Consider the following 17,175-nt stretch of genomic DNA (forward strand, 5'->3'; position numbering starts at 1 on the left):
AAGAATGAGTAAGGTATATATTTCTCTTAGCTTAGAATTGGTTCCTTTCATGGCCTCAAGAGTAAGATTTCAAAGTCACTTATTATATACGAAAAAATGTAAACTTAATTCGAACTAATTCATTGCTTCTGAAATGTTGAAAGTACTAATGCTAAAAATAACGGGTAACATGGAAGTTTCAAAGTGTTGTTGAAATGGGTAGAAGGCTGAAGCCTCATTAAACTTTGTGAACAAGAATTTAGTAGAAAAATGAAGGCTGGAGCAGAATTTTGAAAATATGTTGAACATAGCTTGGCAGAGAAGGCAGAAACCTTCATTTAGCGGAAACCACATGTAAAGAAAATAAAAAAGTTATATATGGAAAACAATAAATATGCTTCAAAGTTTCTCCTGAATTTTATAAATATACTTTATGTGCCCTTTCCCCACTTTTTTTCAATTTTATAACTTTAGTAAGTTGATGTTGGGTATTACTTTAGGTTGACAATCTTCGTTGTTTCAGATAATTCAAATGTACATTTGAATTCTCTAAGTGTTCTGTTTAAGAGAAATCAGCATGAGGTATTATTGAACTGACTGAATATGGTAACTGTTAATTAACTTTCGTTGTAGAGAATTTCAAATGAATACAAAAATAGATAGTAGTAAAATAAACCTTCATGTACTTATCATGTAACTTCAACAGATAACTTATAGTTAATCTGTCCCCTATTGCCTGCTCAGTTCCCCCAGCTGTATTATTTTGAAGCACATCTTTGCATACCATTTCATCCTTGTACATCTCAGTATGTATCTGTAAAAAATACTTTTTAAAAAAGCATAATTCACTGCTGTTTGTTATCACACCTAAAAATCAATAAATAGTGACTCGTTAATATTACTGGATATATAGAAAGTGCTCAGATTTTCTTGTAAAAATAATTTAAAATTTTTTTACAGGTTGAATCAGAATCTAAATAAGATTTATACTTTGTGATTGGTTGATATGTTTTAAAAACTCTTTTAAAAGTTCCTCTTCCATTCTTTTTTCTTTTTCTCCTTATAATTTATTTTTTAAATAATCGGATTGTCTTGAGTTTTCCACAGTGTAGTTTTTGCTGATCATATTCTGTATTATAGTTTAACGTGTTCCTCTGTCCTCTCAAATTTTTGTAAGTTGTTGGTTGGATCTAGAGGCAATACATACTTTTTATACTTAATCATCTGTAATATTTTTAATAGCTGAACATGTATTTAGTTTGGATTGGGAATGCTTAAAATAATCCAGGAGATTTTTTTATAATCATGGTTTATTATCATATTACTATATTTACTATAATATATTTTATACCTATCTTTTAAAGACATCATAATTTACTAAAACTTAAAATATTGTTTTTATGCTATGTTTAGAAATTGAATTTGGAAATATTTGCTAATTGTTTTTAAGACTCTAAGATAGACCACATTTTTTTCCTTCTGCAGACTAAGATACACTTAGATTTAGTTTGAAAGTTGGCTATTTCCACGCCTTCTCTTTGTATTTGTTTATAAGACTGTATTTTACCCAGTTCTTTTTGGGCTATTTGGGAGCAGAGGAGAAGAGGGATGTCAAATACTAATATTAGTGCATAATTCCTTGTAGATATAGATGAAATTACTATCCTTCTAATGAAACCAAATAAGTAAAAGTAATAGAATGTTACCAAGATTATTTTTGACCTAAGTTATAGTTAGAATACTTCATTATTTTATATGATAGAATGTAAAATTGTTCTTATCTAATTTACCCTTTTTACAGAAACAGCTGTTATACCCGTTAATGGTTCACCTCGAACACCCAGGCGAGGTCAGAACAGGAGTGCACGGATAGCCAAACAACTAGAAAATGATACAAGAATTATTGAAGTTCTCTGTAAAGAACACGAATGTAATATAGATGAGGTAATTTAACTTTATGATTTCTTTAAAACAAAGTAAATTTAGATGTAAGTTCTCCCTAACAGTATTTACTTCTTTTGCGATGAGGATGTTTTTTTATAATTAGTGCTCTTTTGCAGTTGCAAAATATTTAGAAAAAATTCAGTTACTTTGATTTTAAAGAGAGTAGCTCCCTCACTCTGGAATTACTGAAAAGTATATAATCAAGACAATAGTTTTCAAATGTAGTTGTTTTTTTAATTCTTCTGAGGTTACTGATACCCCTAATGTTTTAAAATACCCTGCCAAGGCTCAATGTGGTGACTCATACCTGTAATCCTAGCCTTTTCGGGGGGCCAAAGTGGGAGGATTTCTTGAGGCCAGGAGTTCTAGACCAGCCTGAGCAACATAGCGAGACTCCGTCTCTACAAAATATATATTTTAAAAAATTAGCTGGTCATGGTGGTGTGTGCCTGTAGTCCCAGCTACTTGGGAGACTGAGGCAAGAGTATTCCTTGAGCCCAGAAGTTTGAGCTTACAGTGAGTTATGATGGCACCACTGTAATCCAGCCTGGGTGCCAGAGTGAGACTGTGTCTCTAAAAATGAACAAACAAACAAACAATCAATCAAACAAACTAAAAAAGCCCTGCTTAGAAAACTCTAGTGCTCTACTGTTTTGGTTCAGTGATAAGTGATACCAACATTAAATTTGTTTGGCTTTCTATAATTACTCTTTCTAAATATTATAGCACATAAGGGCTGGAGAATACATGTGAATACCCAGGAATTACTTACCTTGTTCATACAATCTGGATGTTAGAAGGAATCTTACAAATAATGTGTTCAATCTCCTTTTTATAATGAGTAAACAAGCTTCCAGGGACTGATAGCTTATTATTAACAGAGTCTACATTAGACTTTGGGATATCTGGTATTAGTTCTTCTTTCCATCTTACCATACAGTTTTTCTCATAGTTTGTTGTATTGTCCACAATCACTACCACCAGATAGCAGTAAAAAAAAAATGTTACTTCTTTGAAATTTCTCTGTCAATACTGGGAAGGAATGGGAGTGTGGTCCCAAAATCTAGTTTAAGAAGTATTAGAATGATTTATAAAGATATGTCATAGTTTTAGCACTATGACTTACTAATTTCAACAAATATACAGTTGACTCTTGAATAACACAGGTTTGAACTGCATGGGTCCCCTTATACACAGGTTTATTTAATTAAATATACTAGAAAAATTTTTGAAGATTTGCAATAATTTGAAAAAATTTGCCACAAACCATGTAACCTAGAAATACTGAAACAAATTAAGAAAAAGGCGTATCATAAATGCATAAAATATATGTAGATACTAGTCTATTTTATAATTTACTATACCATAAAATAAATACAAATCTATTATAAAAAGTTAAAATTTACGTTCCTTGTTAGTTGTATTCCTAGGTATTTTATTCTCTTTGTAGCAATTGTGAATGGCAGTTCGTTCTTGATTTGGCTCTCTTTATGTCTATTATTGGTGTATAGGAATGCTTGTGATTTTTGCACATTGATTTTGTATCCTGAGACTTTGCTGAAGTTGCTTATCAGTTTCAGGAGATTTTGGGCTGAGATGATAGGGTCTTCTAGATATACAATCATGTCGTCTGCAAATAGAGACAATTTGACTTCCTCCTTTCCTAATTGAATACCCTTTATTTCTTTTTCTTGTCTGATTGCTCTGGCTAGAACTTCCAGTACTATATTGAACAGGAGTGGTGAGAGAGGGCATCCTTGTCTAGTGCCCGATTTCAAAGGGAATGCTTCCAGTTTTTGCCCATTCAGTATGATATTGGCTGTTGGTTTGTCATAAATAGCTTTTATTATTTTGAGGTACGTTCCGTCGATACCTAGTTTATTGAGAGTTTTTAGCATAAAGGGCTGTTGAATTTTGTCGAAGGCCTTCTCTGCATCAATTGAGATAATCATGTGGTTTTTGTCTTTGGTTCTGTTTATGTGGTGAATTACATTTATAGACTTGCGTATATTGAACCAGCCTTGCATCCCCGGGATGAATCCTACTTGATCATGGTGGATAAGCTTTTTGATGTGCTGTTGCAATCGGCTTGCCAGTATTTTATTGAAAATTTTTGCAGCCTACCCATCTGACAAAGGGCTGATATCCAGAATTTACAACGAGCTAAAAAAGATTTACAAGAAAAAAACAAACAAGCCCATTCAAAAATGGGCGAAGGATATGAACAGATACTTTACAAAAGAAGACATACAAGAGGCCAACAAACATATGAAAAAATGCTCATCATCACTGGTCATTAGAGAAATGCAAATCAAAACTACATTGAGATACCATCTCACGCCAGTTAGAATGGCGATCATTAAAAAATCTGGAGAAAATAGATGCTGGAGAGGATGTGGAGAAATAGGAACACTTTTACACTGTTGGTGGGAGTGTAAATTAGTTCAACCACTGTGGAAAATAGTGTGGCGATTCCTCAAGGACCTAGAAATAGAAATTCCATTTGACCCAGCAATCCCATTACTGGGCATATATCCAAAGGATTATAAATCATTCTACTATAAGGACACATGCACACGAATGTTCATTGCAGCACAGTTTACAATAGCAAAGACCTGGAACCAACCCAAATGCCCATCGATGATAGACTGGACAGGAAAAATGTGGCATATATACACCATGGAATATTATGCAGCCATTAAAAATGAGGAGTTCGCGTCCTTTGTAGGGACATGGATGAACCTGGAAACCATCATTCTCAGCAAACTGACACAAGAACACAAAACCAAACACCACATGTTCTCACTCATAGGAGGGTGTTGAACAAGGAGAACACATGGACACAGGGAGGGGAGCACTATACACTGGGGTCTGTTGTGGGGGAGTGGGGGGGACAGCGGGGGGGGGAGTTGGGGAGGGATAGCATGGGGAGAAATGCCAGATATGGGTGAGGGGGAGGGAGGCAGCAAATCACACTGCCATGAATGCACCTATGCAACAACTTTGCATGTTTTTCACATGTACCCCAAAACCTAAAATGCAATAAAAAAAAAAAAAAAAAAGTTAAAATTTATCAAAACGTACACAAACACAGACTGTACATGGTGCCATTTGCAATTATGAGAAATGTGAATGAACATAAAGATGCAATTAGTCATAAAATTAACTAGTCCATATTGTACTATTGTAATAATTTTGTAGCCTGTTGCTATTGCAGTAAGCTCATGTTGTATCCACTTTAAAAGCTGCCATGTGACACTAATCATCTCCATGTGAGCAGTTCATCTCTCCAGTAAATTGCATATTGCAATATAAAGTGAACTCTTAAGGTTCTTACTATTTTTTATCATGTTTAGTGCAATACCATAAACTTTGAATAACACCATGGGACCCATAAGGAGTTGCACTAGTGATGCTGGAAGAACTCAAAAGAAGCAGAGAAAAATTATGACATTACAAGAAAAAGTTGAATTGCTTGATAGGTACTGTAGATTGAGGTCTGTAGCTGCAGTTCCCTGCTGTTTCAGAGAGATGATTTTTATTAACAGATTACATAAACTTACTGTAAATGTATTTTCTCACCATTTTCCTAATATTTTCTTTTCTCTATCATAAGAAGATGGTATATATAGTATGTCTGTATAGTACATATACAAAATATATGTGAATTGAATCTTTGTCATTGATTGGCTTCCAGTCAACAGCAGGCTGTTAAATTTTGGGTACTCAGAAGTAATCTATAGGCCCGTAGTCTCAGCTGCTTGGGAGACTGAGGTGGAAGGATGGTTTGAGCCCAAGAGTTCGAAACTGTAATGCATGTGATGGCACCTGTGAACAGCCACTACACTCCAGCCTGGGCAATATAGAGAGACCCCGTCTCTAAAAAATTAATAAAAAATAAAAAATTTATACACATATTTTTTACTGCATGGGGGGGTTGACACATTTAACCCCTGCATTGTTTGCATTGTTCAAGAGTCAACTGTGTATAGATACAAATATATCAACTTTATATATTCTAAAAAAGAAATTCTGGAAAAGAAAATATTTATTATGTAGAAGTATTGATAGTGCATATAAATATACTTATATACACATAAATATATATGCTTTCTTTTCTAAATTACAAATTATCTTTGCAAATAAGCTGACAAATGTAGTTGAAATATTTCTTTTTACTCTGGTTTTATTGCTTATTTGTAAGATATTGAATAGTAGTAAATGTAGTTTTCTGTTTCCTGATTGTTAATTATCTGGATTTCAGAACTACTTGAAAATTTTCATTTTTAAGATTAGGAATATACCACTTTTCTACTTTTCATTTTAAAGAATTTCTTATAATTTAGAATCTTCATAGTTATGATTTTTAAAGTACAGTCAGTTAAAAACTTAAGTCAGTTAAAGGTGGTATTTTAATTGACACTTGATTGACTACATATTGCACTTACGGTTATATAACTATTGGTTAGTCATTCTGATTGGTTAATTTATGATATTATATGGTTTATATATAATTTATGGTTTACATAGCTAATATATAATTAATTGGTTAGTTTATGGTTATATAACTTGGTTAGTCGTGCTAATTGGTTAATTAGAACTATTCACTTTATACATATTCTAGGTAAATGGGAGTTAACTAGGAAACAAGACTAATAGTATTTCAGAGGCTTAATTCTTACAACTTATTTGGGAAATAGAGGTAGGAGCTGATATTAAATTATTCTCACCTTAGTAAATGTAGACTCCAAGTTTGGAAAAGGAAGATAAATAAAGAAAAGCAAATTGTTTAAAATTCCGTTAACATATTGCAAGTGTAAAATGGCCAGGAATATAAATCCAGGTTTTTTGAGTGTGTGTGTATGATTTTTTAAAGATCCATGTTAAGTATTGGATGCTTTTGCATGTAACCATATATACTCCCACAAAACATTTTTATTTTTAATTTTTTGATAGAAAACAATGTTTTATTATCAAAGAGTAGGTAAATATTTCTTAATCAGGTCACAAAACCCACAGCCTATAAAGGAAACAATTAATAAATTTAAGTACATGAAAATTAAGAAGTTTTCTCTATCAGAAGGTACCACTAAATAGAGTTACTTGGATTTGAAATGAATTATTGGGTATTTAATTTTGGGTGTGAAATTATTTTGTTAAATGTATGCTTAAAAATTGACTTGATATTTCCTGAGCAGATTTCAGATGACCTATGAGTGAAATGTCCAAAAATACACTTTAGCGAGAAATCAGAGGCAATGTAGAAAAGTGGAAAGAGTGTTGGCTTTGATGGCAGACAGATTGGATTTTAATTCAAACTCTGCCATGAGTCAAGTTGCTTAATTTTTTTTGTGTCCTGTCTTTTGATCATTTGTTAAACATGGAATATTGAAATTGGTTTCAATGGATTCTCTTCCTATAAATCCCATTTCTTTTAACAGCTTTCTACTACCTTCACATGCATTGAAAAGTAAATAATTGAATTATAAATATTACACTATCTCGAATGGATGTTATTGATCAAATGTTAATTAACACTTTCATTCAAGTGTTAATAGTGACAGAGATTAGTTTTTTTTTTTAATTTTAATGATCATATTGTAACTTCATCTTTTTCAGGTGAAAAATGTTTATTTCAAAAATTTTATACCTTTTATGAATTCTCTTGGACTTGTAACATCTAATGGACTTCCAGAGGTAATCTGAAAGCAAATTTAATAAAATATTAATGTTTTGAGTCTGTGGAGGGGGAATAATTGTCTAACTTTCTTAGATTAATTTACTGTATATCAGAATTTTTTTTGCCCAAGAAGAATCTAGCCAAGTAGAATTGTGGTGAAACTAACTTTTATATTGTAACAAAAAGCTATTGAGCATATAATCAAATGTAGTAGCATCATTTTGTAATTTGTACTGTAAATCAATCTTTATTGAATTTTTTTCAAAAATCAAAGTGTAGACTTTTAAATTTCTAAATATCATTAGATAGCTGAATATTAATAGCTAAATATACACAGTTAAATTTGCTTTGGTAAGCATAGTTAAGTGTAGGATCCACGATTAATGCCATCAACATTATCGACATTACTGTATTGTGGAACATCTCTTTTGAGGATTTTTAAGAACTACTTAATTGAAAATACAAATGTATTTGTTGAAATGATTGTGACTATTACAGAAGTGCTTTACCTTAGTGATATTCCATTCAACTATCTGTTTTGTTTCACATTTTGCTTCAAATGTCTTTCCAGTGAGAATAGAATAACTGAGAGCTTTGCATGGTAAGGTGAAATATGTGGAGAAAAGGATGCTGTGATAAATGATGAAGAACAAACCAGTGTTTTAGAAGCACCTTGTATTAGTCACTGTGACCAAAAGGCATGAAATGAAATAGCTGGACAGCTAATTCTATGACCTGAATTGATAGCTAGTTTTTGAATTAATTAATTAATTCGAATATTTTTTGAATGCTTAATATATGTCAGGCATGTGCTAGATACTATGGATACAGAGATTTCACACTTAGTCACTGTCCTTAAAGTGCTTGTGGGAGAGGCTGACAAAGAAATAGAATATTACAGGAGTCTACAAGAGTGTGATAAAAGTATGCACAGAGTTCTGTGATATTTCAAAGGAGAGCTACCTAATCCAAACTGGGGGCAGATAGGTTTTGTGGAAAATAGTTTAGAGGTGATGTGATTTTAGAACTGAGTAAGCATTACAGGAATAGCATTTCCAGGGACTGGACATTGTAAATTCAAAGGTGCAGTGATGTGAGTGTGGTCTGATTAGTGAACTCTAAGTAATTCATTAAGATTTGGATATGGGGCAGAACAGTTAAAATATGGTACTGAAGAGGCAAGAAGGGACCAAATTTCATATTAATGAGTCTTGTTACCACTTTTGGTACCAAAAAATAGGCTGTTTGTAACGTTAAAATCTTTTGTGGCAATCTTTTTTTTTCTTTAAAATGATTACAATTTTAATATAAACCTTAAGAGTAATTTTGCTTTTTCTCCAGTATTTGACATAATATAGATGACTGATAATTAGTGCCTCATTTAGTTAGGGCAAGAATAATGATTAAACTTTATCAAGCACGGATTACTGTTCTAATACATTTTATGAATATTAATGAAAAGTTTGAATTTAATTGTGTTTCTTCCTATCCTTTTAGAATGCAATTTTACTTCTCTCAGGTTGGAATCACTTTGGCATTAAAAGTCCAGTAGAAGCCATGCCAATAGTTTTCTCTTGGGCATTGGTTTTTAAAGTATGTTTAGAAAATTCTGTATCAGAACTGATGAAAGATTTATAAATTCTAGCAATTGAAAAAGTGTCTAAGATTGGGAATATATTGTGCAAGTGTGTCAGTTGGACTGATAAATTGAGCTAATTTTCTTGCCCAGGATACTTAACTGAAGGGTACTGGAGTGAACCAAAGAGTTTAGAAAACATTGGCAGACTATGTAATCAAGAGGATTTGCATCAATGTTTGAAAAAATATTTTATATTGATAAACATAAAAGATTAGAAGTAGGCCAGGCCCAGTGGCTCACGCCCATAATCCTAGCACTTTGGGAGGCCGAGGTGGGTGGATCACCTGAGGTCAGCAGTTGGAGACTAGCCTGGCCAACATGGTGAAACTCCATCTCTACTAAAAATACAAAATTAGCCGGGTGTGGTAGTGGGCACCTATAATCCCAGCTACTTGGGTGCCTGAGGCAGGAGAATCGTTTGGATGTGGGAGGCGGAAGTTGCAATGAGCTGAGATCATGGCGCCGCACTCTAGCCTGGGCAAGAGTGAAACTCCATCTCAAAAAAAAGAAAAAGATGAAAAAGTAAAGCATATATGGGATGTTTGGAGAATCCTGGCAGTAAAGCGGTTATAATAATACCTATTTTTATCTTGGGTACTGTTTTGTAGCATTGGCTATCTTTGTCTACATAAAATTCTAATAAATGTGTTGTATGCATGAAATAGACCTGAAATCAAAGTTTAAAAAATGTTGCAATTTTCTGTACTTCACTTTTAGATAGACCTTATTTATATTGCATGTGAACTCAGTCTACACTGTAAAATTACATGTATATTGTACAAAAATTCTTTAATGAAATCTGTGCCTCTGTGTGCTGAGAGATGTAATGACATGTGAAGGATAATTGTCAGTGATTTTTTTCTTTTGAGGTTGAAAGTCTGTCTAAACGATATGAAGAAATTTATCTTAAAAATAAAGATCTAGATGCAAGATTATTTTTGGATCATGATAAAACTCTTCAGACTGATTCTATAGACAGGTATTACACATGGTATATTTGATTGATTTACTTTTGATATAGGTTGATACTGATCTAAGTAGATAATATAGTTTTTTAGTTAACTTAGCGACCTTTAAATATCATTTATAGTAAATTACTTGCAAACATCTTTATACAAAGAAAAGGTTAACAGTATTTTAAGCATATAACTTATCTACAAATACAGATTTAATGTGAATTGTGTATCCTATAACAGTTACCTTCTTGAATGTAATTTTTAAAAATGTGCACCAAAAGATAATGGCTAAAGTAATTAATTTCTTCAAATAGTGGTCTCTATCTTATTTCTATCCTTTCATATACTATCGCCTGCCTGGTGTATTTAAAAAAGTGTAGTCTCTTTTATTATCCTGTAGAAACCTAAAATTGGAATGGTTGAGAGTGATTATTAAAATTTTTGACTCAAGTAAAGTTAATTTTGTGTCATTAACATGAACTCTTTTAATATAAAACTGAAAATATGTATAATTTAGAAATTAAACAGTAAAATGTTTTTAGTTTTATTTAAGTGGAAATAAGCTTTTTACAAGGAATAATGCACTGAAAAACTTGAGTTTTAATGCTTTTTACTACTGAACAACTTGGTTATCAATAACACCAGGGAGAAAGCATCTGACTTTCACTTTAGAAAAAATACTTAATGAGGCCGGGCGCGGTGGCTCAAGCCTGTAATCCCAGCACTTTGGGAGGCCGAGGCGGGTGGATCACGAGGTCAAGAGATCGAGACCATCTTGGTCAACATGGTGAAACCCCGTCTCTACTAATACAAAAAAAAAAAAAATTAGCTGGGCACGGTGGCGCGTGCCTGTAATCCCAGCTACTCAGGAGGCTGAGGCAGGAGAATTGCCTGAACCCAGGAGGCGGAGATTGCGGTGAGCCGAGATCGCGCCATTGCGCTCCAGCCTGAGTATCAAGAGCGAAACTCCGTCTCAAAAAAAAAAAAAAAAAAAAAAATACTTAATGATTGGTATACCTTTTTTGTCATAAACATAATGGAAAGAAACCCATAATTAAAAACAATAGTGAAAAAGATTTTATTTAAGCAACAGTTGGGTCATCTATTTCCTATCATGTCTATTATTGAGTTATCATTTTATATGATTTTATGAAACACCAGAAGTATTATACTGCTTTTTTGATGCATGAAGCACAAAATATAAATTTTCAGTATGTGACTGACTTCGCTTATCGTTATTTAGTTTTGAAGCACAGAGAACACCACGAAAAAGTAACCTTGATGAAGAGGTGAATGTGATTTCTCCACACACTCCAGTTAGGTATGAATTTTCCTACTTTTAATTATATTATAATTTTTTTATTCATTGCTTTATAATGCTTCATATTTGTTTACATGTTTCTTTATGTATTCATACATACATGTAAGAAATATATATTGAAGGCCGAGTGTGGTGGGTCATACCTGTAATCCTAGCACTTTGGGAGGCCAAGGTGGGCAAATTACCTGAGGACAGGAGTTTGAGACCAGCCTAGCCAACATGGTGAAACCCCATCTCTACTAAAAATACAAAAATTAGCCCCAGGTGGTGGCATGCGCCTGTAATCCCAGCTGCTTGGGAGGCTGAGGCAGGAGAATCGCTAGAACCCAGGAGGCAGAAGTTGCAGTGAGCCAACATTGCAACATTGCACTCCAGCCTGGGTGACAAGAGTGAAATTCTGTCTCAAAAAAAAAGGGAAAAAAAATGTATATATAATGTTTGTGTGCTGGGCATTTTACTAGTTGCTTAAGATACAGATATTGTACCTAGTTTTGTCTGTCCTTAAGGAACATAACCTAAAATAGGAATGTATTCCATTTCAGTAAATGAAAAAGAAATAAAGTATCACTGTTTGATCTGCATACAATCTTAAAGGAGTAGAACTATTTTTTATGTCTTTTTCCTCACTCACTTCCTACATCAAAATCTATTATCAAGGCTTATTGAATAATCTACCTCTAAAATATTTCCTGAGTCCATCTACTTCTCTCCATTTCTGCTCTCACAACTCTTGTCCAAGACATCTTTCTCTTTCTCTTGGATTTTTTTGCAATAGCCTACTACCTGATCTTACTGCTTCTGGTCTCATCACACTTCCTGTTTCCTCAAATCTATTCTCCACAATGCCCCCAGAATTTCTCCTAGAAATGTATATCAGTTTTGTTCACTTTGCTGTTAAAACCCTCTGACTGCTTTCCATTGCAATTGGTATACAATGCAAATTCCTCAACAATGCCTGAAAGACCTTATATGATCTGGTTTCTGTTGCCTCTCCAACCTCATCTTGTTTTCTTTCTCATTCTGCATTAGCCACACGTTGGCTTTCTTTCATTTTCTTGGGCTTTCCAAGTTTTTTTGTACTTTGAAAACCCTCATACTTGATAATCCCTCTTCTTGAAACTCTTCCTTCTTTTCTTTCCATGGATTACTAACTGTTACTCTTCATTCAGCACGAATATTGCTTTTGAAAAGATATTTCTCTCTGAAGTATCTTATTATTTCTCATAGCATCCTGTTCTATTCCTTTATAGCATGTATCCCAATTCGTTTTGACAGATTCATTTGTGTTTGCTTGTTTTTTGCTAATACCCAAAATAGCCTTTAAATTCCATATCACAGAGCCCATGACTTTTTTGTTGACTATCTAATAATTAGGGCCTGTCCTAATACTTGGTACATAGTAGGTAATCAGTAATATATTTCAAATGACTGTATAGATGTATAAATGAATGCATTTTCATATAAGTATAGTATATATTTATAAACAAGCTAATGAGATGACGCAGAAGGGACTATAAAGCAATGTCTGAACTGAATTTTGAAACACGTAAAGGCCTATGTCACAGGATAAAGATTTTAGGGAGTGGGAACAGCATGTGCAAAGGAATGGAAGTATGAAACACGAAAGTGGAGAAAACTGCTGTCACACAGAAGACTACTGTGACCAAATGTGGTGAATTTTTCATCACTGAGTAACAAGCAATCAGTTCTGCAGCAATCACCAGCTGGGTGTCCTCTAATTTATTTCTGATACTGTTTACCTGGAGATAGTCTCAGATCACACAGGTTGAGAGCTCAGACCCCAAAACTACCCCCACCTTCAGATACCAGTTGCAAGTCTGGGTTTTTGGATCTTCTGACCAAAGGGCTTCAAGTTGGGGTTCCCATGACACCTCTTGAGTTTGATTAATTTGCTGGAGTGGTTCACAAAACTCAGGGGAACACTTAATGTTTACTGGTTTATTATAAAGATATTAGGGATACAGATGTAAAGATACATAAGCTGAGGTATGGGGGATGGGACAGGAAGCTTCTATGCCCTCCCTGGGCAGGCAGCTGTCCAGGAACCTCCACGTGTTCAGCTATCTGGAAGTTCTCTGAACCCTCCCCTTTTGGGTTTTTATGGATGCTTCATTGCATAGGCATGATAGATTAAATCATTGGCTATCGATTATCAACCTAACCTTCAGCTTCCCTCCCCTCCCCAGAGGTTGGGGGTGTGGGGCTGAAGGCTCCAACCCTCTAACTCTGTCTGGTCTTTCTAGTGACTAGCCCCCATCCAGAAGCTTCCTAGGGGCTGCCAGCCATCAGTCAATTCATTAGCACACAAAAAGATATCACTAGAGTTTCTAAGAATTTTAGGGGTTGTGTGTCAGGATATGGGGTCAAAGACCAAACATGTGTTTCACAATATCACACAACACAATGTATCTGGGGAACTATTAGCAGCTGTGTATTGATTGACTGTAAAATGAGTGTAGGAAGTCACAGGAGAGGAGAGTGGGTACTAGATATGAAGGGCCTTATATGCCGTACTCACAAATTTGGACTGTAGCATGTGCATGCTATAGCCTGTGCTATAAATGGATATTAAGCAGAAGTAAGGATAAAATCAGACATAATTTTTGCAAGTTCACATGGTAATAGTTTGTTGGGGGGATAGACTGAGAATAAGAAAGAGTGAGGAATAGACCTATCAATCTGCCTCAGTGGTTCTTAATCAGGTGTGCAAATTAGAATAACGTGAGGAAGTTTTTTTTTTTTTTCTTTTTAAAAGTTGTGTGTCCCATTCCGCTGAGGAATGTGCCTAGGCCTTACCACTGCAGACATAGTGTGTGAAAATCTCTGGACTTGTCTATTGCAGCAGTGTAGTTGAGAGGTTTTAAAGATCTGAACCAATGGTAGTGGTGACAATGAAGGAGCAATAACAGATTTGATAAATATTTGATGTATTCATACTTAGAATATTGTTCTTAAGGCATTTCTGAAGAAGATATCTAGTAATCTAGGATAGCCTTTTATAGATTTGGGAATCGTCACGGGAGTTAAAACCGTAAAAATAAATGAGATTGCTTGAAGTGAGGGTGTATCATGGCAAGAGTGGGTGGCTAAGGGCTGAAGCCTAAGGAATGCTAGCATTAAGGACTAGATAGAAGTTGTTAGGTTCTAAAGCAGGAGCCCCAGCTCCCAGGCCAGGGACCAGTCTGTGTCCCATTAGGAACCGGGCCATACAGCAGGAAGTGAGTGGTGGGCAGGCAAGCATTACTGCCTGAAGTCTACCTCCTGTCAGATGAGCGGTGGGAACTGCTGTTCTAGAGAATGGGAAAGTATGGTTGGGGAGCCCAGATAGTGAAGCCAAGAAAGCTGAGGGAGGGAAGGAGTTTCATTAAGAGCAAGTGTTTCTTTAACAGTGTCAAATGCTTCAAGGAAGGTTAAGTATTAGAACAAATGAGAAAAGTTTTGTTTTTACCAGTTGGTCATTTGTGGCTTTAATCACTGTAGGTTAGATATGATTAGTGGACACAGAAGCGTATAAAAGCCTCATTGCAATATATTTGAAAGGTGAGGCTGGTGTGGTGGCTCACGCCTGTAATCCCAGCACTTTGGGAGGCCAAGGCGGGTGGATCACCTGAGGACAGGAGTTCAAAACCAGCCTGGGCAACATGGCGAAACCCCATCTCTACTAAAAATACAAAAATTAGCCAGATGTGGTGGTGGGTGCTTGTAATCCCAGCTACTCAGGAGACTAAGGCAGGAGAATCACTTGAACCCAGGAAGTGGAGGTTATAGTGAGCCAAGATCGCACCACTGCACCCCAGCCTGGGTGACAGAGCAAGACTCCTTCTCAAAAAAAAAAGGAAAAAAAAAAAAAAAAGAAAGGTGAGAAAGTGTAAATACTGGTTTAGCCATGCTTAGCTGAGAACACTGAGCATATTTTACTAAGTGATAGTTGAGGATCTTTTCAGCTGTAAACATTCTACAGTTCTTTGCATAATTAAATTGTCCCAGATGTTCACCTACTCCAGAATTGTAACATTGATATTTACCATATATCCCACACATATGCACACACAGAAAATTATAGAATCAATGGGATCTTAGGAGATTGACCTAATTTTATGCTTTGAAAATGGTGACTTTTAAATGTATCCAGGATCTTAGTATCCTTTCTTCCTGAAGATCTCTGTAAAGAAGAATCATCTGATTCTTTACTTGAGTCGCTAAATATCTTACTGTCTTTAGTTTGAAAGTGTTTAATATTTGATTGTAGCAATGTTTTCTTGAAACAATACCATTTTGTTGCCAGTTTATATAGTTTATCCTAAAAATAATGCCACTATTTCGTTCATACATAGTTTTATTGGTAAGTAATTATATCCATTCTATAGCTATAAACTTATCGGTTGTGAATACATATTTTCCTAAAGATTTAAGCAAAATGTAATTTCTTATAAACCACAGTCTTATTTCAGGGGACATAAAGTTAAGTGGGAGGCAGTGTATTTAAAGATACGTTTAACTTGGGAGATAGATAACATTTGATTTTTTCATTTTTTCATTTTTTCCCTCCCTTCATTGCTTAACACATCTTTCTATTTTTTCCCCTCTAGGACTGTTATGAACACTATCCAACAATTAATGATGATTTTAAATTCAGCAAGTGATCAGCCATCAGAAAATCTGATTTCCTATTTTAACGTAAGCCAAATGTGAAACATTATTTATTGTAATATATTGGCAAAGAAACTTGAAATTAAAAGTTAAAGTACTAAGTTGTTTTTAAAACACTTATCTCCTATGTAAAATGTAGTTATTCATAATCTTTTCTTGTTTTTTTAATCCTACAAATTAGATATTATTAGTAGCATTGTTTCATTTATACAGTGTTATTTAAAAAATTTTTATGTCTACCTATTTGCCTTACTCACCATTCTTGCAACTTATGCCTCACTTCTTAGATAAATTTTTTTCTTCTTCAGATACATCCTTTGATCAATACTTTAGTGGTATTAATTTGGGATGAACTTTTTGAGGTTTTGTTTTGTTTTGTTGGTCTGAAATTTTCTTTACCCTTATTTTTTGTGAATAGCTTTGCTGGATCTTCAATTCCATGGTTGACATTTACTTTTTAAACTCTTATAAGTTAAAAGATACTACATTCCATGGATCCCATTTTTGCTAATTAAAAAGTCTTCTGTCAATCAATCTAATTGTTATTCCTTTATAGTTAATCCATCGTTTTTTCTCTGGCTACTTTTAAGATCCTTTCTTCGAATGTAGTGTTAGATAGTACTTAACATTCCCCATACCCCTACAATCTTTTTAATCCAATATTTGACCCATTTTTATTTACAATTCTTACCTGTGAGCATTGTAGTTTGCAACTCCTGATAGACCCTGAGTTTAATATCTGAAGGCATCTGCTACCGTCTCTACCCTGAAGACAAGGAGAGAGAAAGAGAGAGAATGAAACTATCATCTATATTGCTTGCCTACTCCTTCACTCATTATTTAAACTCAGATGAGGGTTGGGACCCACTGAAATGCTCATCCACTGAAATTGAACATAGGGCCAGGAGACCTATTAAAATTTGACTAATTTCAGCAACTGTGCTTTTTGTAGTTGTTAACAATTCATTCGTTGCCATAATCTGCC

The 17,175-nt window shown here is 34.4% G+C and overlaps 2 protein-coding genes across 3 annotated transcripts in view; one reads left to right on the top strand and one right to left on the bottom strand.

The window, feature by feature from the left end:
• The window catches only part of RB1 (RB transcriptional corepressor 1), a 160,941-nt gene that overhangs the window by 51,521 nt on the left and 92,245 nt on the right, over positions 1 to 17,175 (top strand). For both annotated transcript variants that reach the window (XM_064373559.1, XM_012465151.2), the window contains exons 8-12: positions 1,781 to 1,923; positions 7,543 to 7,620; positions 10,112 to 10,221; positions 11,442 to 11,519; positions 16,130 to 16,217. In XM_064373559.1, the coding sequence (XP_064229629.1) occupies positions 1,781 to 1,923; positions 7,543 to 7,620; positions 10,112 to 10,221; positions 11,442 to 11,519; positions 16,130 to 16,217 (497 nt within the window). The remainder of the gene's footprint in view (positions 1 to 1,780; positions 1,924 to 7,542; positions 7,621 to 10,111; positions 10,222 to 11,441; positions 11,520 to 16,129; positions 16,218 to 17,175) is intronic.
• The window catches only part of LOC105725923 (large ribosomal subunit protein eL8-like), a 68,202-nt gene that overhangs the window by 12,720 nt on the left and 38,307 nt on the right, over positions 1 to 17,175 (bottom strand). The window contains exon 2 of the mRNA XM_064373560.1: positions 16,882 to 16,956. The gene's annotated coding sequence lies outside the window, so the exon portion shown is untranslated. The remainder of the gene's footprint in view (positions 1 to 16,881; positions 16,957 to 17,175) is intronic.

This window comes from Aotus nancymaae, unplaced genomic scaffold, assembly GCF_030222135.1.
Source record: "Aotus nancymaae isolate 86718 unplaced genomic scaffold, 86718_ANA_hifiasm-v0.15.2.pri h1tg000009l, whole genome shotgun sequence".
Classification (NCBI taxonomy): domain Eukaryota; kingdom Metazoa; phylum Chordata; class Mammalia; order Primates; family Aotidae; genus Aotus; species Aotus nancymaae.